The sequence below is a fragment of the Heterodontus francisci genome, chromosome 4 (assembly GCF_036365525.1).
Source record: "Heterodontus francisci isolate sHetFra1 chromosome 4, sHetFra1.hap1, whole genome shotgun sequence".
Taxonomy (NCBI): domain Eukaryota; kingdom Metazoa; phylum Chordata; class Chondrichthyes; order Heterodontiformes; family Heterodontidae; genus Heterodontus; species Heterodontus francisci.
Window position 1 is genome coordinate 14,963,776 of NC_090374.1, and position 24,457 is coordinate 14,988,232.

Here is a 24,457-nt window from a genome sequence, read left to right on the forward strand (position 1 = left end):
AGCAGGTGAGGTACAAACAGCAGCTGTGCTGAGGAACCTGAGGGTGTGACCGCGGCCCACGTATCCAGTAGTGACCTCAGTCCATGTATCCAATGGTGACCACAGCCATGTATCCAATAGTGACCACAGCCCACGTATCCAATAGTGACCCAGTAATAATCTCTGGTTGGACCTATTCCTGCTGTTACAACCTCAAGCTCAAGACAAAGCCCCCAATCAAAATATATGATTCTGATTGCAGTGGGAGAAACATACTTCCGTCCCTCTACAGATCGCCTAACATATCACTTTAAACTTTCCAAATTAAATAAAACCAGAGCCAAACTGACCATCTATTAACTGCCGAATGAGGCTAACAAAACCAGGTGTCTTTAGATCAACAAATTAACTGTTTAATTAGAAAAAATAAATTCTTAAAACACTAAGATATAAACAACATTTAAAATAGAAAAAAGTATTCTCCTTGCAGATTTACCCTCCTGCCAAAGTGGAATCTTCCAATGTGGAACTGACCGAGGTTGATTGAAGTCCTCACAGTCGTCCAATGGGGATAGAAAAAATGTCCAACATCCAAAACATCAACTCATCTTTCATCCGGTGATGGCCTCAGCCAATCAACAACTCGCAAGCACTTCAATTAATCAATTTATTTTAGAATTTTGAGGGGTGAAAAAGTGATCAGCCTAAAATTCACCTTCCTTCAGTTTAAATTACCAGAGATCTCTGTTCCAATCATGCTGGTCCAGCTGTCTGTCTTAGAACAGTCTATTTCAAAATAAAAAGCCAGTTCAAACAGTTAATCACAACAATGTATATTTAGCCTCAGTTTCTGAGTGGCTGTATCTGGGGCAACCATGATGCACATTTGAAGCTAGCTGTTCCACTCTGTAGGGTTGTATCCAACGGCAACTAAAATGCATCTTTTGACTCACAGTCCCCGGAACCCGTTGCCTTAAAGTTGGCCTGATCCTTTTACAGCCTTAAAGGCACACCGCAAACTTCCCAGAAAAGAAAACAAACTACAGGATCATAACACTGGCGATTTGTGACATTTGGCCAGTTGCGCATCCACTTTAGTCAAGTGTTGTTGGTTAGGAAAGGCCAAGTAAAATATTTCAATATTTCAGTTTTTGTTTTGTAGAATGCAACAATTTTAGGGCCAAGAATTAAAGCAGAATTTATAAATCAAACGCTAACTGGGTAACCCAATTCCTGAGAGTTTTCTTTGGGGGGGGGGAGGTGTTACTGCTCAACCTTTTCTCTCTACCAGAGGTACCAGAGGGAACCAACCCATGTTCAATCCTTTTCTCGCTCACATTCTTGACATTTAACTCACATTCCTGGTGTTTTCCCCTTACATTCCTGGGCTGTAATTTTAGGTCACCCCCACCATCGAGCAGGGTGGTGGCAGGGCCGCTCCTGACACCTTCCCGCCCCCCTGCAATTTTATGTGGGGTGGTGGTGAGAAACAGCCCACCCATCCAGGCCAATTAACTGCCACTTAAGGGCCTCCTCCCACCGCCACTATTATTTTACAGCAAAGGCCCCAAGCACACTGCCAGCCAAACGCTGGCTGCGTTATTATGGGCTGGAAAGGGAGTTCTCCTGATTGGGCACCTTGTGCCCCACAGAGGGCCCCCCCCACGACCCAACTCCACAACACTTCCCCCTCACCGCCCCCTACCCAACTGCCTCGTCGGGGCCTGGCTGATTGTCCCTGGTGAGTCCCCAAAAACTGACTTTAATTCCGGGCACAGACTTCCTCGTGCTTCCGCTGGCTGGGTGTAGTCTCAGCTGTGGCCACCACTCCCAGTGACGCTGCTGGGACTACAGCCGATTGGCTGGCAGCTCCATTAGGCGGGACTTCCTGCCTAAAGCAGGTCGAAGTCCTGCCCGGGGCCAATTAAGGGCTTGGGAAGTGAAAAGTCCTGGCTTTGCTCCCCCCGGGCAGCCACCCCCAACTTTTCGGCCGGTGGGTGGGGCCTCCCGTCAAACATAAAATTCCGGCCTTGATGTTTTTCCTTCGCGTTACTAGCGTTTACGGGTGTGACGGGAGATTCTGCTGGAGGTCAGTCAGCTTTCAATAACTGATCTCAGAGTGAATCTGTGCTTTTACTGTCAGTCTATCAAAGTTACATGATGGAGCTGCAATGATCGTGAACAGTGCAATAAATAATTCTTTGTGCATGTACATTGATTCCTCTTTAGCATGGACTTACATGACATTTCATAAAATCATACAACACAAAAGGCAGCCATTTGGCCCATCATGCCTATGCTAACTCTTTGAGCTACCCAATCAGTCCCACTCTCCCCATAACCTTGAAAAATTTCCCTTTCAATTATCTATCCAATTCCCTCCTGAACGTTACTACTTAATCTGTTTCCCTTTCAGGCAGCACATTCCAGATCACAACAACTCCCTGTATAATAGCATTTCTGCTCTCCCTCTGGCCCTTTTGCCAATCAGCTTAAATCTATGTCCGTTGCTTAGTGACCCCTCCCCTCCCCCACCCAATGGAAAGTTTCTCCCTATTCACTCCATCAAAACTCCATGAACACTTTTACTAAATCTCCCTTAATCTTCTCTTCTCCAAGGAGAGTGCCATTTCTCCTCTTTACATAACTGAAGTCTCTCAACCACACTACCATTCTAATAAAACTCACTACCCTCGCCAAGGCCCTGATTTCCTCGCTAAACACAAACCTCCAGCTGAGGCCTAACCAGTGTTTTATAAAGATTTAGCATTTGAGATGACAAAAAGTGAGAGTATGTGATAACGATCTGGGGTGAGTTCATTACTAGACACGTGCAATTTTTTCCAATTAAATATTGAGAAGACTGAAACCATAGTTTTCAGTCCCTGTTCCGTACTCCTTTCCTTTTATTTGTCTGAGATTAAGCCAGTCTGTTCCGAACCTTGGTGTCCTACTTGATCCAGAGATGAGCTTCTGACCTCATATTCATCACTAACATGACCTTGGTAACATCGCCCAACTCAGCTCATCTGCTGCTGAAACCCTTGTTCATGGTTTTATTAGCTCTAGATTTGACTATTCCAACACACACCTGGCAGGTCTCCCACATTCAACTCTCCGTAAACTTGAGGTCATCCAAAACTCTGCTGCCTGGGTCTTAACACACACTAAGTCCTGTTCTCCTATCATCCCATGTGCTCACTGACCCACATTGGCTCCTGGTTAAGTAACAACTTGATTTTAAAATTCTTGTTCTTGTTTTCAAATACCTCCATGGTCTCACCCCTATCTCTATATTCTCCTCTCGCCTCACAACCCTCCAAGATATCTGTGCTTCTCTAATTCTGGCCTCTTGAGCATCCCAATTGTAATCACATGGCTGTACCTTCAGCTGCCTCGGCCCTAAGCTCCAGAACCCTCCCGACACTTCTCTGCCTGTTCACCTTGCTTTCTTTCTTTAAGACACTCCTTAAAACCTACCTCTTTGACTAAGCTTTTGGTAACGTGAAAGAATGTGAGTGGAAAACACTGGGAAAAGGTTGAGCAGCAGCATATCCTAATTAGAGTTTTTTTGCTCAATAGAAAAAAAGTTACATTTTGAAAGGGAACAAAACCTCTATTAGGGAAATAGATAGGTGTGGGAGCAATAGATTTATGGTGAATGGGGAAGGCAAATGGGAGAGACAGGAAATTGGAGGATTAAGAGTTTGTGTAAGTGACAGTGTATTAAGATGAATATTAAGCTTAGAATCATAAAGCACACCCATTGTGTATTGGCTCTTTGAAAGAGCTATCCGATTAATCCCACAGCCCCCGTTCTCCCTCACAACCCTGCAAATTCTTCCCCTTCAAATATTTATCCAATTTCCTTTACTATCAAATGTGCTTCCACCACTCTTTTAGGCAGCGCATTCCAGATCACAACTCACTGCATTAAAAAATTTCATCTTGTTTATATCTAATGAAATTAAGGAACAGCAACGTTTGTGTTGTGACATATTAAAAATGGTATTTGTACTATACAGAATAATCAGTTGCATAACTTAAGTTTTAGTTTTTAATTTAATTAAAAATCACAGCCAAGGGTTAAGTAGTAAATGGGTGAAATCCTCGCAGTAGAGTTTGCAGCTGACTGAAGTCTGGTGTTTAAACCCATTTTCTTATTCGTGATTTCTCAAGGCCTGTTGTTGAGGGAAGTTGCTGTCAGAGTGTAGGTTGGCTGCCCCTTGTGGATACCTGTGGTTATCAGCAATGCTGATTGCAGCCGATGCTTTTCTACTGGCGGTTCCTCATTTCTGAGTCGTTGGTGTTTATCTCTACCCATCATACTGTAGGTCTGTCATGCGGATTAGAGGGAATGGCAGTCAAAAGTTGAACTTGCCAAGTTGTTCCTTGGACAGGTCACTGACTTGTTCTGTCTCAGTTAAGTTAGTGTCACAGCTCAATGCTTCCCCCATGTTCCTCTCAAAGAAACAGTGCGATTTTTCAAATGCCCACCTCTGTCCCAGTGGAAGCAATTCAAGAGAAAACTCCTTTACCTGGAGAGCAGTTGGAATGTGGAACTCAGTACCATGGGAGTGAAACTGGATAAACACATGAGGGAGAAAGGAATAGAAGGATATGCTGATAGGGTAAGGGGCAGAAAGCTTAGAGGAGATTTGAGGAAAAAGTTTTTCACCCAGAGGGTGATTGGAATCTGGAACGCACTGCCTGAAGGGGTGGTAGAGGCAGGAACCATCACAACATTTAAGAAGAATTTAGATGAGCACTTGAAATGCCATAGCATACAAGGCTACAGGCCAAGTGCTGGAAAATAGGATTAGAATAGTTAGGTGCTTGATGGCCAGCACAGACAGGATGGGCCGAAGGGTCTGTTTCTGTGCTGTATAATTCTATGACTATGAAGATGGGTGGGAGGAGGCTCATGTGGAGCATAAACACCAGCATACATCAGTTAGGCCGAATGTTTCTGTGCTGTGAATTTTATGTAATCGTACACATGGCCTATTTCAAAATTATACAGGGTCCCCCATCCCCATGGCAACATTGAGGCCCCAGCCTTACTCAAAATTTAACGAGCTACTGATACCATCCGCTGGATTGAAGCCTGAAGACTGGACAGGGGTGGCTGTCAGCAAAGTGAGGGTGAGGGGTCCGAGGATTGAAGCAACTCCCATTCTTTTCATTTTTCACTGCTGCTGCATTTACCTTTGGTGGGGTCTCTTTGACTTTGTCTGTGTTTTTGATTGAAGTCCGCATGGCACAGGCTCGAACTGGCTCATAGACCCTGATCTCCATATTAAAAGTGACCTGTCGCCTGAACCAGGTGGGCATTTTGGACACCTGGCAGTCGGCCTCTTTCATCGCCAGCGTTATTTGAGACAGTGAGGCTGCCAATGCTAATTTGAGATCGTTACTGCCGCATTGACTGACCCCTGTTCTCGCAGGCCTACATTAGCTCCCAAGCTGGCAACACATCAGTGTTAAAATGCTCATCCTTGTTTTCAAAATCCCTCCACGTCCTCATCCCTCATTTCTGCAATCTCCTCCAGCTCTACAACCCTGCGAGATACCTGCACTCCTCGAGTCCGGGCCTCGTGCCCACCCACAGTTTTCATCCCCCCCCACCATAGGTTGCTATGCTTTCAGCTGTTGAAGCCCTAAGCTCTTGAATTCCCTCCCAAAACCTCTCTGCCTGTCTCTCCTCATGTAAGATGCTCCTTCAGATCGATTTCTCTGGCCGTTAAGTCAACCACATAGCGTAGGACTGGAGTCACATGTAGGCCAAATAAGGTAAAGATGGCAAGTTCCCTTCCTTGAAAGGGCGTTGCTGAACCACTCAGGAACGTTAAGAGCAGGAGGAGGCCATTGTGCCTGCTCTACCAATCAATTAAATCATGGGTGATCTGTATCTTAATTCCATTTACCCATCTGTCATGCGTACAAGTACTGTGACGCTAAAAAAATAAGAGTTAAAACTGAAGAGTTATCAAAACTCAGTCTTTTAAAAAATGGTCCTTTCTTTTAAAAAGTGAACAATGTGCTCCAAAATGGCCACCGAAGGAAAAGGACTTGGCCTTTGTATCTTCAAACTGTCTGACAGGAACAAAAGAATACCTTCAAAGCTAGGAAGTGTCAATTGCACCCATCCTACACCCATGCTGAAATATTCCCGAATTGGGATCTTCTGAAACAAAGAAATTGTGAAGTGGTGCCACCATAACCGAATTAATCTTATCCTGAACCCTTCGAGACACTTTTGAATTGAATGGGATCTAATAAAACAAAAGGTGGTGTGAAGTAGCCACATCCTGGTCCATTGTCGGGCACTACAGGAAAGAAAATATCTGTCTCCCAGCACAGGCGAGATGTAACAAATTTTTACTTTAAAAGGCCGTTCTAGAGAAGAGAGAGAGAGAAGAGGAGGCATCAGAAAGAAGCATCCAAGAAGCTTGTTCCCAGAAAAGTGGCTGAGAGGTCTAGCCTGAAGGGACGCGCCCTGCTTAGAATTCTACATCGACGCTCTATACAGCAGTGAATTATAAGTGATCCACTGTCTTCAACCGAACTTTCAACCAAGAGAGAAATCTACAAACCCCTCAGACTTCAGAGTGAATTCAACAGGTTTACCGTGACCTCTGAAACCTACCCCGCTTACAAGTACTTACCCCTTTTCCTCTCAGTCTCGTGTGCGCGCGTGCGAATGAGTAAGTGAATGCAGTCCCAGTGATTATGGGTTAAGGCATAACAAACCTTTGCTCCATATCCCTCAATATTCTGACCCAACAAAAATCTATCGATCTCAATTTTGAAAGCTCCACTTGACCTCAGCACGCACAGGCTTTGGGAGAGAATTTCATATTTCTACTTGTGCGAAAAAATCCTTCCTGATTTCCTTCCGAATGGCCTAGCTCCAGTTTTTACATTATGCCTCCTCGTTCTTGATTCCTCCAGCAGAGGAAGCAGTTTCTCTCTGCAGTAATGGGCATTTTTTCTGGCACATACCCTACAAATGATATTAATTCAATTCAATTTCACAACTCACCCTGATGGAATTTGAACTCTTAATCGTTGGGTTGCTCGTCTAATACTACAATCACTAGATTTGAGAGGCTGTAAAGACTTATTGCATGATTGACTTTTTCTTCCACTTTTTAAAAAAAAAAGATATTTCCTCTTCAGTGAAACACCCTTTAACACCAGAGGTTGGTACATTATAGAGGTAATGGACACATTACAAAAGTGATTAGGTATTTCAGAGGTGTCCCAGTGGAGGTGGTCAGGTTCATTACAGATGTGAACATTTTACTGCATAAGGAATCTGCTACATTAGAGAGGAGCAGATATGTTACACATGGTGACCAATGCATTACAGAGGTTCTCCAATGTATTAAAGAGGTGCACTGGACCACCTCTAAACAGTGCCCAATCACCTCATTAAGGGAGGCACAGGGTTTCCTGGAGAGGCATTGGAAGGGTGAATAGAACTCCTGCCCCCTCACTTTCCCTTCCCCCAGGCTGCTGTTAAAACACAGCCTCTCTTTCTTCCCCACCCCCTCCCCCCAAGGCCCGTATATGGGAGTTAGGAAAAACTTTGGAATTGCAGGCACTGCAAGGATTAACACCCCTTCTCTCTACCACCCCTCCCCTCAGTGTCTATGAGAGGTACATGACTCCCTTGCGAGACTGGAACTGTGAGGGTTAATGCCGCACCGCCTTTCCTCAGTCTATAAAAGTGCATTGCTTATGCTGGCATTGCAAGATTTGAGACAAAGTCCCAACAGCAGTGACAGGATAGAGGAAGTTAGCACGCTCTCCAAAGAAAGTCTTTTAATTTCTCCTCGGTGCAGACAATGGAATGGCAGTAATCTCATTTTATATTAAGGCATATTTACTGAATCGATAATCAAAATATAAAGACATGAATTCTCATCAGTACAGTCATTGGGACAAGACCAAAAGTTTACACTGAAGATTCCATTACACCACAACACTGTGGAAATTGTTACTTGATTATACAATTATCATATCCTTGGAACAAATTGCGAGACATAATTCTTTGACAATCATCGACTGGTGATAAAATGGTTTTCCCTGATATCAGTGGGTAATTGGAGTACATAGTTCCTGCAAACATCCCAAGGCCACTTTTGCAAAGTCAAATGCATTCTGAGTTCGAGCTGAAAACATTTTGTGCCGATTTTTCTTCCTCCTCTGACCCCTGCAGACTTCAACAATTTGCTGGGGCCCAGGTTTGACAGGACAGACCCTTCAGCCTATCCTGGGCCCCAATCAGCTGGACTGAGGCCCAACATTGCCACAATAATTCAGCAACTTTATCAAAAAAGAGAAAGACGTGCATTTGCCTAATGCCCTCCATGGCCACCGAACATCCTAAAGTGCTTTATAGCCAATGAAGTACTTTTAAAGTGCAGTCACTGTTGTAATGTAGGAAACACAGCAGCCAATTTTCACACAGCAAGATCCCACAAACAGCAACGTGATAACCACCAGATAATGAGTTTGTGATGTTCATTGAGGGATAAATATTGACCAAGGCAGAGAATTCCTCGGCTCCTCTTCAAAAATAGTGGCCATGGTTTCTTTCATATCCACCCGAGGGGGCAGCCGATGCTTCAGTTTAATGCCACATTTGAAAGATGACGGCTCAGACAGTGCAGCACTCTCTCTGTACTGGACTGGAGAGTCAGCGCTGATTTTTGTGCTCAAGTCCTGGAGTGGGACTTGAACCCACAACCTTCTGACGCAGAGGCGAGCGTGCCCACTGAGCCACAGATGTTATCTGAAAAAGGCCTTTCATCACAGTGCTGTACATGGGATCTTGCTGTGCCTACATTACCAGCAAAAACACCAAGTAAACTCCTTTGCTGTGAAGCGCTCTTCGAATGTCTTGAGGATGTGAAGGGCACTATATAAACACTATTTCATTTTTTTTTTCATTCATGGGATGTGGGTGACGCTGGTTAGGCCAACATTTATTGCCCATCCCTAATTGCCCTCGAGAAGGTGGTGGTGAGCTGCCTTCGTGAACTGCTGCAGTCCATGTGGGGTAGGTATATCCACAGTGCTGTTAGGAAGGGAGTTCCAGGATTTTGACCCAGCGACAGTGAAGGAACGACGATATAGTTCCAAGTCAGGATGGTGTGTGACTTGGAGGGGAATTTGCAGGTGGTGGTGTTCTCAAGCATTTGCTGCCCTTGTCCTTCTGGTTGGTTGAGGACACGGGTTTGGAAGGTGCTGTCGAAGGAGCTTGGTGCATTGCTGCAGTGCATCTTGTAGATGGTACGCACTGCTGCCACTGTGCGGTGGTGGAGGGAGTGAATGTAGATGGGGTGCCAATCAAGCGGGCTGCTTTGTCCTGGATGGTGTCAAGCTTCTTGAGTGTTGTTGGAGCCGCATCCATCCAGGCAAGTGGAGAGTATTCCATCACACTCCTGACTTGTGCCTTGTAGATGGTGCACAGGTTTTGGGGAGTCAAGAGGCGAGTTACTCGCCGCAGGATTCCTAGCCTGTGACCTGCTCTTGTAGCCACAGTATTTATATGGCTACTCCAGTTCAGTTTCTGGTCAATGGTAGCCCCTAGGATGTTGATAGTGGGGGATTCAGCGATGGTAATGCCATTGAATGTCAAGGGGAGATGGTTAGATTCTCTCTTGCTGGAGATAGTCACTGCCTGGCACTTGTGTGGTGCGAATGTTACTTGCCACTTATCAGCCCAAGCCTGGATATTGTCCAGATCTTGCTGCATTTCTACATGGACTGCTTCAGTATCTAAGGTGTCATGAATGGTGCTGAACATTGTGCAATCAGCAAACATCCCCAATTCTGACCTTATGATTGAAGGAAGGTCATTGATGAAGCAGCTGAAGATGGTTGGGCCTAGGACACTACCCTGAGGAACTCCTGCAGTGATGTCCTGGAGCTCAGAAGATTGACCTCCAACAACCACAACCATCTTCCTTTGTGCTCGGTATGACTCCAGCCAGCGGAGGGTTTTCCCCGATTCCCATTTACCTCAGTTTTGCTGGGGCTCCTTGATGCCATACTCGGTCAAATGCTGCCTTGATGGCAAGGGCAGTCACTCTCACCTCACCTCCGGAGTTCAGCTCTTTTGTCCATGTTTGAACCAAGGCTGTAATGAGGTCAGGAGCTGAGTGGCCTGGCGGAACCCAAACTGAGTGTCAATGAGCAGGTTATTGCTAAGCAAGTGCCGCTTGATGGCACTGTTGATAACACCTTCCATCACTTTACTGATGATTGAGAGTAGTATATCACCGTTCCTCCACTGTCGCTGGGTCAGGCATACCTAGACCCCAAGGACTGCAGCGGTTCAAGGTAGGTCACCACCACCTTCTTAAGGGGTGAAGATGGATGACAACATGGGGGGTGGATAATGATAACCTTCTTGTGGCCCACCCTGTTACGCGATCACAGAATGGTTACAGCACAGAAGGCCATTCAGCCAGTCATGTCCGTGCTGACTCTCAGAGCAACTCAGCTAGTCCCACTTCCCCGCCGTTTCCCCGTAGCCCTGCAAATTTTCTCTCTCCAGATAATTATCCAATTGCCTTTTGAAAGCCATAATTGAATTTGCCTCCAACACCTAGAAAACAGATCAAAATTAAGGTAATTTCAAAGGATGCCAAACTGTTGCGAAATCAACCTCCCAGTGAGAGTGACAAATCGGCAATTCGGGATGGGCAATAAATGCTGGCCTGGTCACAGACACCCACATCCCATGAATATATAAACAGATTCACTATAGATGTTGAAATGACCTGTGTACACATATAAATATTTACACAGATTCACACCGTTCTCAACAATCAGTGCAGTGTTTACTGTTGCTCGCCTTTATCGAGTGTATTTTATTCTCACTAAAGATGTAGCCTTGACTATTTTCTCCAGCAAAGGGCGGCCACTGTCTGACCTGCTCAGAGAGACACTGCAGCTCAGACGGCCAGTTAGTCTCCTCCTCTCTTCACTTCACGCACACGGCGCCCAGTTTCCAGAAACGTGGAAATTGGAGGGCGGAGAGGAGCGCTCAGTGCAGATGGAGAGTCAGGCAGACGAAGGACATCAGCCTCATATCCTTTCAATGCACACGAATCTGTGCAGCTGTTTGGTCAGGCAGACAAAGTTGTTTTTCTCCATCAAGAATTGGATGAAAAAAAACCATGGAACATTACACTGCACCATTTTACAACTCGACATCGATAGCACTAACACTTTACTCACTAAAATAATCACTCGCATTGAACACATTAAGGTCCAGGAGCCTAACCCACAGAGGAAACAGTCACATGGTAAACTGACACACAACATGAGGGAATAAATGAACTCACCAATCACAAGGGACCCAAAGTGGTCACTATCTAGGAGCCAATGTGTGAAAAAGCAGCTGATTAAATGAAACTGTTGATGAAAGGAACTTTTTTTTCCAGAGGTACAGCCAAAGTCTTCCTCAGGCTCATCAAGCAGTCTCAAAGCTTTGCTGCCTGGGATGGCAAACTGTAAAGTATAACCAGAATTTGGCCCATGACTAATTCCAAAACTAAAACACACAGAAGCTGACAAGATATGAAAAGGGTCAAAACACACTCACCTAACAGAAATCATATCTATCTCAATTTTGAAAACTCCAATTGTGCCCAGCATCCACAGCCTTCTGGGGAGTGAGTTTCAGTCGCAGGTTTTTGTGTGAATAAGTCTTTCCCGATTTCCCTCCCAGAAGACTCTAATTGAAAGTTGTGTCCCCTTGTTCTCGATACCCCCATGAGAGGAATTAGTTTCTCTGCATCTACCCTTTAACATTCTAAACACTTCAATCAGATCATCCCTCAGCCCTCTAAGCTTAAGGGAGCATAAGCCAAGTTTATGTATCTTGAAGTGTATCAGAACCTGCGAAATCAGCAGTGGCCTTGAAAACCTCTTAGTCATAGAGTCGTACAGCATAGAAACAGGCCCTTCGGCCCACCGCGTCCATGCCGACCATAATGCCTATCTATACTAATCCCACCTGCCTACATTAATTCAATATCCCTTTATGCCTCGCTCATTCAAGTACCTGTCCAGATGCCTCTTAAATGTCACTACTGTTCCTGCCTCCACCTCCTCCTCAGGCAGCTCATTCCAGATACCCACTATTCTTTGCGTGAAAAATTTACCCCTTTGATCCCCTTTAAACCTCCTCTTCTGGTAACAAGCCTGCAGTCTTTTTAATTTATTCATGGGAGATGAGCACCACTGGCAAGACCAGCATTTATTGCCCATCCCTAATTGTCCTCGAGAAGGTGGTGGTGAGCCACCCTAAACTGCTGCAGTCCATGTGGGGGTAGGTATACCCACAGTGCTTTTAGGAAGGGAGTTCCAGGATTTTGACCCAGCGACAGTGAAGGAACGGTGATATAGTTCCAAGTCAGGATGGTGTGGGGCTTGGGAGGGGAACTTGCAGGTGGTGGTGTTCTCATGCATCTGCTGCCCTCGTCCTTCTAGTTGGTAGAGGTTGCAGGTTTGGAAGGTGCTGTCAAAGGAGCCTGTGCATTGCTACAGCGCATCTTGTAGATGGTACACACTGCTGACACTGTGCATTGGTGGTGGAGCAGGTGAATGTTTGTGGATGGGGATCCAATCAAGTGGGCTGCTTTGTCCTGGATGGTGTCGAGCTTCTTGAGTGTTGTTGGAGCCGCACCCATCCAGGCAAGTGGAGATTATTCCATCACACTCCTGACTTGTGCCTTGTAGATGGTGGACAGGCTTTGGGGAGTCAGGAGGTGAGTTACTCACCGCACAATTCCCGTCCTCTGACCTGCTCTTGTAGCCACGGTATTTATTTGGTTGGTCCAGTTAAACATTTGGTCAATAATAACCCCCAGGATGTTGATGTTGGGGGATTCAGCAACGATAAAGCTGTTGACTGTCACGGGGAGATGTTTGGATTGTCTCTTGTTGGAGTTGGTCATGGCCTGGCACTTGTGTGGCACGGATGTTACTCGCAAATTATCATTACAAGCCTGAATGTTGTCCAGCTCTTGCTGCATGGGGGCAGGGACTGCTTCAGTATGTGAAAAGTTTCGAATGGCAATAAACACTGTCCAATCAGCAGCAAACATCCTGATGTTTCAGCAAATTCAGAGTTTGGATACTTGTTTCGTCAAACATTAAAAGGTAATGGAGGCAAGGGGCTAATTGGAAAACAAAAATGGTGGCCCCCCCTGTCACGGGTACATATCACAAACAGAAATAATTGCAGCCCACACTCCTAATGTCTACAAATGTCAGTCATTTACAGCACAGGTGGCCATTCGGCCCATCGAGTCCATGCCAGCTCTCCGGATCTACTCTGTCAGTCTCACTCCCCCGCTCGATCCCCGGAGCCCTGCTAGTCCCTTTCCTTCAAGTGGCCATCCAATTTCCTTTTAAAAATCATTGTCTCCACTTCCACCACTCCTGTGGGCAATGAGTTCCAGGTCATTACCACCCACTGTGTAAAAAAGCTCTTCCTCATATTCCCCCTGCATCTTTTGCCCAAAACTTTCAATCTGTGTCCCCTAGTCCTTGTAACATTGGTTAATGGGAACAGATTTTCCTATCTAACTTATCTAAGCCAGTCATAATCTTGTGCACTTTTATATCTCCCCTTAATCTTTGTTCTAAGGAGAACAAACCCAGCTTTTCCAACCTAACATTGTAAAGTCCTCCATCCCTGGAACCATTCTGGTAAATCTACTCTGCACCCTCTCAAGGACCCTCACATCTTTCCTAAAGTGCGGTGAACTGAACTGGACACAGGTTGGGGTCTAACCAGAACTTTATAAAGCTTCAGCATAACTTTCCTGCTTTTGTACTCAATGCCTCTATTTATGAAGCCCAAGATCCCATGTGCTTTACTAACCAATATGTCCTGCCACCTTCAAAGATCGCTGCACATGCACCCCCAGGTCCCACTGTTCCTGAACATTCATTAAGTATATATTGCCTCTCTATTCCTTCTGCCAAAATGCTTCACCTCACACTTGTCTGTATTAAATTCCATCTGACACCGCTCTGCCCATCCTGCTAGCCTATCTATGTCTTGTTGCAGGTGGTTCATATCACTGTTTTCCATACCTCCAAGTTTGGTGTCATTGGCAAATTTTGAGATTCTGCTCTGTATTCCATGATCCAAATCATTTACATCTAGCAAAAAAAGCAGTGGTCCCAGCACCGACCCTCGGGGAACACCACTGTCTACATCCTCCTGTCTGAAAAACAACCATTTACTACAACAAAAACTCTTGTTTTTGGATTCATCTGGATAGACTGGGGAAGCAGCGATTGTTCTCCTTGGAGCAGAGAAGGTTAAGGGGAGATTTAATAGAGGTGTTAAAATTATGAGGGTTTTTGAAAGAGTAAACATGAAGAAACTGCTTCTACTGACAGGAGGGTCGGTCACCAGATTCTGAATAATTGACAAAAGAACCAGATTGGAAATAAGGTGAATTATTATTATTAATTTTTTTAAACTGAGTTGTTGTGATCTGGAACGCGCTGCCTGAAAGGGCAGTGGAAGCAGATTCAATAGTAACTTTCAAAAGGGAATTGGAGAAATACTTTAAGGGAAATCATGCAGGGAAATGGGGAAGGAGCAGGGGGGTGTGGAACTGACTGCATAGCTGTTTCAAAGAGACAGCACAGGCACGATGGACTGAATGGCCTCCTTTTGTGCTATATGATACTACTGGCTGTAGCCTGCTCATCTCTTGTCACAGTTAGCACAAGAGAGAGGCATACAGCAGATTGGAACAACACTAGGACAATGTTCACGTACAGGGAACGCTGCACGACATTGTAACAGACAGAATTAGATCGCTGTACCTCCAAACACCAAATTAAAATGTTACTCAATGACACCCGAAGATCAACTTAGAAATTCACACCATTTTCAGTACAAACATGTGTAGGCATCAGACCAGGTGAGTAAATGGTCAGATGTGGCAGCAACAGTTCAATACGCAGGTGTGCCAGGTGCAGTACAGACACAGTCTCACAACCTGACTTCAGCCACACTGTGCTGGACGGGCATACAACTCACTACCATCGTGTTGCGCAACACTGGAAAGCAATCGGGGCAGTTGACCTCAACGAGTCCTCGGAAACTCAGTTCCTAGCAACCAGCGAAAGGGTGGTCTCGGATTGTTTAATCTCTAAACCTATTTCCAGTGAGCTCTGTTAGTCCCAAATGCTCAGTGTCTGGTATTCCTTTTAAAATAGCACAACTCCTAGTCCCAGGAAAGCCAAGTGGATCCATAAAGCCACTGCAGTTTACAGCACAGCAGTCTGCCATTGTGCCTGCTTATGTCCTACAACGCTAAGCAGTTCATATCCTGCAGGGCAATACATGTCACGCTGATGCCAATCATGTTAGCCAGAGCAGCTATGATAATCATGTGACCTTGTCACTGCTTTGATAAGAAGCTTGTGGTTAGACGAGATGGTGGCATAGTGATGATGCCACTGGACTAGTAATGCAGAGGCCCAGGCTAATGCTCCAGGGACATGGGTTCAAAACCCATGACAGCTGGTGGAATTTAAATTCAATTAATTAATAAATGCAATTAATTAACAAAAAAAATCTGGCATTGAAAGTTAGTCTCTCAGTAACGGTGCCATGAAACTATCGATTGTCGTAAAAAATCCATCTGGTTCACTGATGTCCTTAAGGGAAGGAAATCTGCCATCCTTACCTGGTCTGGCCTACATGTGACTCCAGACCCACAGCAATGTGGTTGACTCTTAACTGCCCTCTGAAATGGCCTAGCGAGACATCAGTTGTCAAGGGCAATTAGGGATGGGCAACAAACGCTGGCCTTGTCAGTGACGTCTACATTTCATGAAAGAATTTAAAAAGCCCCCTTCTTGAATCACTGGTAGCAGTTTGATATGATGGAATGGCTTTCTGCGTCACTTCAGAAGGCAGTTAAGAGTCAACCACGTTGATGTGGGATTGGAATCACATTTTGGCCAGACAGGGCAAGGATGGCAAATTTCCTTCCCTGAAGGACACTAGTGAACCAGATAGCTTTTTCTGGCAATCTGGTAGTTTCAAGGTCCACTATTACTGATATCAACTTCCCAATCCAGATTCCTCAGCTGCAGTGGTGCAATTATAAACTCATGTCTCTGATCAGGTCTCTGGATTACTAGTGCAGTAACATAATCACTGCACTACCATACTCTTTAATGAACCTGCTGGGCTTTTACAGCAATCTGACAGCTTTCATGGTAATTTATGCTCACCCTGGGGGCAGCCAGATACTCTGCTGATTGGTTATTCCCATGCTCCAGAATATTCCGATGGTATGATTATCGACCGTGCATTTAACATGCCCTGGTGAGAATCCAGATCCCATTACAACATGTTCTCCAGTCACACAGCACAACATAAAACTGCATCAAATGCTAATGTTAGCGGCACAGCCACATTGAATTATAAACACTGCCTCTAAGCAGCTGAAATTTCACAACTTGACGAGACCAACAATCTACTCAGAGCACAAACACTCAGTATGATTTACTTTGCGCACAAACGCGCTACATAATACTTTGCGGTGCGCTCACTGCATGCTCTGCACGTGCCCATGGTACGCACTGAAAGTTTAACTTGGTTAGGCCAAACAATATACTTTGAGCTCAAATACACACTTACACACAGTACAATATACTTCGTGCACCTGCACAGTACAGTATAGTATAGTATGTGCATACACACAGGACAACATACTTTGGACACTATGCCATACTTTGCCTGAGTGCCTAATGTACGACATATTTTGTGCTCACACAGTACAACATGCTATGTACACACACAGTATGTTCGCTGTAAGTCAATAGATAAAATATGTTGGCATGACATCCTTACAGTATGCACATCTTAAACTGTTGAAACGCATGACCTAAAAACTCAATATGGCTCTTGCTAAAGACATATTTTAAAATTAGCATAGAATAAAAATTAAATCACATTCGTAAACTACAGTACATTATTGTAAAAGTTCCATGTGTACGATAAATTAAAATTCAATTATCTGTACCTTGTGAGAAATGGTTCTCTTTCGTGTACAAACTTAACCCAACAATGGATTCAGAGTTGAGACCACCCAGCCTGTGATGATTGGCTGACTGGTGTCCAGTTTAAAATGCCCCTTTGGGTTCAGAGTTCAGCCCTCTCAGCTGTCCAAGCAAAAAAGGGCCTCGACTAAAACAAATGCACCGTTACGGCCGCGTTTGAATTTAGTGCAGAATTGCTATTTTAAAATATTTATTCACAGGATGCGGGCGTTGCCACAAAGTCCAGCATTTATGGCCCATTTCTCGTTATACTCAGGAGGTGGCGGTGAACCTCCTTCTTGAATAACAGAGACAAAGCGGCTTGCTGGGCCACTTCAGGGACAGTTGAAAGTCAATCACGTTGGCGTGAGATTGTAGTCTAATATAGACCCAGACCAGGTAAGGAGGACAGGTTTCCTTCCCTAAGAGACTTTGGGTTTTTAACGACAATCCAACAGATGCTTGCTCACCTTTATTGACACCAGCTTTTTATTCCCAGATTTTTTCCCCTCCTAATTCTCAAACTGTCATGGTGGGATTTGGTCTCACTTTCTTTGGATTATTAATCCAGGCCGCTGGATTTTCAGTCCAGTAACAAAAGCATTGCACGGCTGTATCCAGTTCTAGGTTGAGGGAAGATTGACAAATTTACAAAAATTGAAAAAAAAATAAAGATTCCCACTGTAAAAAAAAAGGATTTTTGCATTGCCAAAATTTGCAGAGTGATCACAAGAGGGTGTAAGGCAAGACCTCAGTTTGGTATTTAGCGTTTTGCTGTTTCGCCATGTGATATCAGAGCGTGCTCACACAGGAGAGAAGACTGAACAGAAGTGTACAAGACAAGGATGGTCATTACATGTGATGCGAGTTACAGACCAGTACTCCATTCAGAGCTGGGCAGTTGTTTGGCATAGATCCCTGGTAACAACCAATTCACAAGAAGCACTTGGCCATTCGAAAAGATGCTTAGCAACGAGCAACTCTTTCAACCTCAGTGGGACAGGCAGAGATGCTTATAAAAATTAGAGACACGGAAATCAGTTGGGCTGCCAGGGGAGCACATTCTGCCCTGGCCAGGGAGAGTTGGTGCTTTCACATTCAGTGAGCTGTTTATTTTTTTTTTTGAATCGTATGCAAGATGAACTTAAAGGGATTGTCCCAGGTGATTCCCATCAAACTTGGTGATCTTTACATTTTTGACCTCTTCTGCAATGGGAATAAAGCAACTTACAAATAGAACCAACAGGGTTGGTTTGGCCTGGTTCCACAGAGATTGCCTGATCACAGTCAGAACATGAAGGAGTTTCGTTATTGCACTACCCAGGGCTAGTACACACAGGGCAGTGGGAATCAAACTTCTATTAGACTGCTGAAAGTGAGCAAATAACTACACATAGCCACGACAGACCTGAATTTGTAGCACCGTTGAAATTAGATCACCTGCATAGAAATCTAGAACGCCTCCGAGCTTCTTGATGCAGTCTGCATCTGGGTGGGTATTATCGGCCTGATGGATTCAGACTTGGGACAGAATGGGAACGGCAGTGACACAGGCTTCAGGGGGAGGGAAGCTGCGTAATGAGGCAGCTTGCTATTCTGTGCTAGATGTTAACAAGATCTCTTTCTCCAAACACAAAAGCAAAACACTGCAGGTCCCGGAAATCTGAAACAAGAACAAAAATTGCTGGAAACAAACAGTAGGTCTGGCAGCATCTGCGGAGAGAGGAACAGAGTTAATGTTTCAGGTCTATGACTTTCATCAGAACCAGGAAAAGTCAGAATAAAGTTAAGGCTATGGGGATAGAGCGGGGAATGGGATTGCTCTACAGAGAACTGGCATGGACCTAATTGGCCGATGGGCTCCTCAAGTGCTGTAATGTCTCTGCAAAAATGACAGGTGATTTTAATTCTCCATCTGACTCCCACTCAGATTTCTGTCCTCAGCCTCCTGCAGTGTTCCAATGAAGCTCAATGCGAGCTCGAGGAACAGCACTTCATCTTTCAACTGGGCACTTTACAGCCTTCCAGACTCAACACGGAGTTCAACAATTTCAGATCATAACCTCGGCCCCCATTTTCTTTGGTTTGTTTTGTTTTCTCATTTTTTTCATTTTCAGATGGCAGCTGTTCATGATCCTGCCATTCACACCTTCTCTAGACACATATTGTTTCTTTATTTGTTTTATTACCACTCTCTTTGGCCTTGCACTGTAAAACCCTTTGTCATTTAATCTCTCCTGCCCTATCACAGACCTTCCCTTTTCTTCTCCCCCACCTCCCCTCTTTCACTTGCTCAAAACCTCACCCATTTCTAACTTTTGCCAGTTCTAATGAAAGGTCACAGACCTAAAATGTTAACTGTTTCTCTCTCCATGGATGCTGCCAGACCTGTTGCGTGCTTCCAGTATTTTCTGTCTTTGTCTTTTGTTTTTCTCATCTGGCTCTGAATTATTAGGAACAAAAGTGTAGGACAGTCAGCTCATTGAGAATGTTCCAATAGTGCCCACAGGGCAGAACTCCCCACCTCTGCTTCAAAATAGTGGTTGTAAGCTCGTTCACATCCACCTGAGGGGGAAAACGGGGCCATCAGTTTAAAATCTCATCCAAAGAAAGGCATATTTGATAGTGCTGCACTCCCTCAGTAGTGCATTACAGTGTCAGCCTTGGATTTTGTGCTCGGATCTCTGGCGTGGGACTTGTACCCACAACCTCCTGACTCAGAGGCCAGTGTGCTACCCACTGGGTCGCAGCTGACATCTAACTAATTAAATATAACTCCGTGGGAGCAGTGGAAATTTAATCTCCAATTCGCTGCACCGTAGACTGAATGGAGCTGGCAGATTCCCCACACTCCCAAACCCCCTCAGTCTCATCAGAAGGGGGCAGATATAGGCTAAGAAGTCAGAAAGGGAGAAGGATTTGTGCGTCTCATCAAAATAGGTTACAGAGCAGCAATAATGGAAATCTTGGGGGAATGAGGTGACGGGCTCTTGATTGGGTTAAGGGACAACTGAAATATAGAATGAGCTTGCACCTTAGCTACAGAGCTACAAGTGACGGGCATCTGCCAGCAGGAAGAGGACAGTTCCTGTCTGTCACTATAAAACTCACAGCTATTTGTGCTTCTTAATCCAGAAAATGCCAAATAAAATTAAAAATTGTTCACCCGACACACAGCCCAAAAGCTGAGGAAACAAAACTTCCAAATTGCCTCTCACCCCACCCTGGATTCCAAACCTCCTGAATTTGGCCGAGTAGCAGCTTTACAGAACGACTCAATGATGAAAATTTTACAAAAAAAAATAAAATAAAATAAAAACCTGGCCCAAGCAGATGAATGGCAACGTGCCGCTAAATGAGGGCAGAACAAAGCGACATTTGTCAACGTTTAACTGTTTGGGTAGAATCCAGTGGTTGCCATGGCACTGCCTGTCAACCTGAGATATATCTTGGCTCAATGGCAATTAGTTAGCTATGATCATTCCACCACCCCCCTCCCCCCTCTTCCCATTTATCATTCATCCAGTTACGCACGTGCTCCAAACTGTAGCAAATGCAAACTGCAATGAGACGGGGGACGGGAGCTTGTCAATAATCCACGAGTGGGTCCGTCGCTGGTCCTGCGGGCTTTGCTTTCCGAAAATTGGTGGAAATTTTTACTCTGCCAGAGGATATCCCGACACCGTCTACACGCGGAGGAAGTAACCGTGCAGGATCCACCCTCACAGTGACGTTTCCTGCAGGATCTCTGCCACATGATCCTCTTTCCCAATTTCCACCTCCTTGGACGGCTCAGCTCTGAACACCTGCTTCTCCTCACTCCCTGGAGTGACGCCTTTGCTTATCACCCCATTGGACTCTTTGTACGGCACAAGAGAATCCTGCAAGCTGGGTTCATTTCTCTGTATTGGCAAGAAAGGGGCGGGGAAAAGAACAGAAATCAGACAAACTGGTTTCACAACCAATTGACATTTAAATCAAACATTAGCATACAATTGGGGAATGCCTCAAGATTTTTAAAACTCATTCATGGGATTTGGGCGTCGCTGGCTAGGCCAGCATTTACTGCCCATCCCTAATTGCCCTTGAACCACTACAGTCCATTTGGACTTCGTAGCAGTTAGATACAACTGAGTGGCTTGCTAGGCCATTTCAGAGGGCATGTAAGAGTCAACCACATTGCTGTGGGTCTGGAGTCCCATGTAGGCCAGACCAGGTAAGGACAGCAGATTTCCTTCCCTAAAGGACATTAGTGAACCAGATGGGTTTTTACAACAATCGACAATGGTTTCATGGCCATCATTAGACTAGCTTTTTCATTCCAGATTTATTAATTGAATTCAAATTCCACCTTCTGCTGTGGTGGGATTTGAACCCATGTCCCCAGAGCAATACCCTAGGTCTCTGGGTTACTAGTCCAGTGAGAATACCACTACGCCACCGCCCTCCCTTTGAATAGCACCGAGGGATTTTGATAAATTGTGTAGAATGTACGGTGTTTAGAGGAATGAGAAGAGATATTGAAACATGAGAAGACTTTACAGGGTAGATGTTGAAGGGCCGTTTTCCCTGGCTGGGGAAATTAAAACATGGGGTCGCAGTCTCAGAATAAAAGATTGGCCATTTAGGGCTTAGATGAGGAGACATTGACAGGTTTAGATAAGGTAGACAAAGGAAAGCTGTTCCCATTAGCTGATGGTACAAGGACTAGGGGACATAGCTTTAAGGTTTTGGACAAGAGATACAGATGGGATGTGGGGAAGAACATTTTTTTTTTTAAACGCAGCATTTGGTAATGACCTGGAACTCGCTGTCTATGAATCTGAGAATCAATGACTTCAAAAGGAAATTGGATGGATGGGCACCTGAGGGAAATAAACAGAGATCTAGCATGGGCTCGGTGGGCCGAGTGACCTCCTTCTGAGCTGTCATGATTCTATGACTCTACATTTCTTCATTCAGAATCTATGGAATTCTCTAACCCAGAGAGCTGTGGATGCTCAATCATTGAGTGTATTCACGACAGAAACTGATAGATTTTTGAAGACCAAGGAAATTATGGGAGATGGGAATTGGATGAGAAAAATGAAGCTGAGGTTGAAAATAAGCCCCGACATTATTAAATGGCAGCGCAGCCTCTATGGTCTGTACGGCCGGCCTCTGCTCCCATGTTTTACATTTTGTTAACCTACCTAAACTGGCAGACTGCTTTACCTCTCAAAGGACAACCCCTTTGACAATACAGTCCTCCCTCAGTACTGCCTGGAATATAAGCCTTTCAGGCAGGCTAAAGCCCACTAACTGCACAGTCTAGTCTGTACTCCAAGGAATGGAGCTGCAGACGCCGCCCCGCCTGGCCGACTGCGAGCTGCAGACGCCGCCCCGCCTGTAGCCTGTGTGATGGATTGTGCTCAGGGCCAAATTAAATGGGTTCACAGCAACTGGCAAAAGTGGCGCAGTGGTTAGCACCGCAGCCTCACAGCTCCAGGGACCCGGGTTCAATTCTGGGTACTGCCTGTGTGGAGTTTGCAAGTTCTCCCTGTGACCGCGTGGGTTTTCGCCGGGTGCTCCGGTTTCCTCCCACCGCCAAAGACTTGTAGGTGATAGGTAAATTGGCCGTTGTAAATTGCCCCTAGTGTAGGTAGGTGGTAGGGAATATGGGATTACTGTAGGGCTAGTATAAATGGGTGGTTCTTGGTCGGCACAGACTCGGTGGGCCGAAGGGCCTGTTTCAGTGCTGTATCTCTAAATAAATAAATAAAACAAGGAAAGAGAGAAAAATGATTGAAGATTCTGCACGTACCGCCAGATGATAGCGGACTCCACAGCTCAGCTTCTCCTTGCAATGTTCGGGAAGGAAGAAGAGAAGATAACGGAGAACTGGAACAACAGTGGATGGGTTCACATCTTCCCCTTTCATTGGGCCTGTAATGTACACACAGGTCAGGCCAGAATTTATATGAGTCTCTATAAAAACATATGGACACAGACACACGCTCACACACACTAATGCAGACATCACTTATCAGAGGCTAACACATATAGACACAGAGCTGATACATTAAAAAAAACCATTAAGCTTGACAATGAAACGGGACACAACCTGTGAGAATGAGGAGGTAACAGTTGCACCATCAGGACTGAACTGCCAAGGCAGGGGCTAAGAACCATTCCAACCTGCCTCTTCATTCAATTGGATTACAGCTCATCTTTAGCTTAACTTCATCTACCCACCTTGATTTCATAATCCTTAACACCCCTCGGGAAACAGAAATCAATCAATCTCAGTGTTGAAATTTTCAGTTGACACCCCCACTGCACTGATACCGCCTCTGATGGCTTGGCTCTGATCTTAAGGCTATGCTCCCCTGTCCTGGACTCCTCCCCCAGAGGAAGTAGTTTCCCTCTCTTTGATGATTATTTAGGAAGATTGACAAAAAGACACCATGAGTGACAGAAAGATGCCAATATCCCACTGAATGGTGTGACAATAGACAGGTCCCCCAGGAGCTTATCAGATATATTGTGCTCAGCACTGGTGGGACATGAATGGAACAAGGCTTCATAAGGAAATCACTGCAATTTCTCCAACATCCAGGGCAGTATAAAAGCTCATTCACATCAGCTTCAGCGAACTTTTTAGGTTTGGTTCTAATCACTGGATGGGTACTGTCACACAGTCAGATCGCAATTAATCCCACATTATGGAGTATTACACATTTTAAGAGACTCAAAGCCAAGGAACATCTAGTGATCTGGCCAACTGTGGGAAGATAGACAGACAGATATATAAACTCATGTTCTGTGAATTACTCAACCATACCTGATATGGGGAGTTGAATCAGGAAGCGGGGGGAGGGGATGGGGGGAGGGGGGGGGGGTGCACAGGGCACAATTTCATATTGAATGATCCAGTACTTTACCTGTTAAGAAACTGACCAGCAGTCCCACAATGACTACGGTGGCTGCATTGTGCCCAGTGTACCACATGTACGAGAGAGAGTAGAACTTCTTCAGTCCTGTGGGACTACAGAACAGAAGGAAAATTAAATCGGCGAATTGAGAAAAATCATCAATGCAGAAGGAAGAAAGAAAAAAAAACTTATCTAGAGCCTTTCATCACCTCAGGACCTCCTAAAGTACTTTTTGAAGTGTAGTGACCGTTGTAATGTAGGAAACGTGGCAGCCAATGTGCACACAGCAAGATCCCACAAACAGCAATGTGATAATGACCAGATAATCTGTTTCAGTGATGTTGATTGAGGGATAAAGATCGGCCAGCACATCGGGGAGAACCCCCCTGCTGTTCTACCAATAGTGTCCGTGGAATCTTTTACATGCCCAATGGGACAGATGGGGCCGCAGTTTA

At 45.1% G+C, this 24,457-nt stretch overlaps 1 protein-coding gene across 3 annotated transcripts in view; it reads right to left on the reverse strand.

The window, feature by feature from the left end:
- Positions 1 to 7,791: 7,791 nt before the first annotated feature.
- Positions 7,792 to 24,457, reverse strand: part of LOC137368911 (sodium-dependent multivitamin transporter-like) — a 77,775-nt gene continuing 61,109 nt past the window's right edge. For all 3 annotated transcript variants that reach the window (XM_068029195.1, XM_068029193.1, XM_068029194.1), the window contains exons 14-16: positions 24,012 to 24,115; positions 22,892 to 23,013; positions 7,792 to 20,990 (exon numbers count right to left, since the gene is read on the reverse strand). In XM_068029195.1, the coding sequence (XP_067885296.1) occupies positions 20,811 to 20,990; positions 22,892 to 23,013; positions 24,012 to 24,115 (406 nt within the window). In that variant the 3' untranslated portion in view covers positions 7,792 to 20,810. The remainder of the gene's footprint in view (positions 20,991 to 22,891; positions 23,014 to 24,011; positions 24,116 to 24,457) is intronic.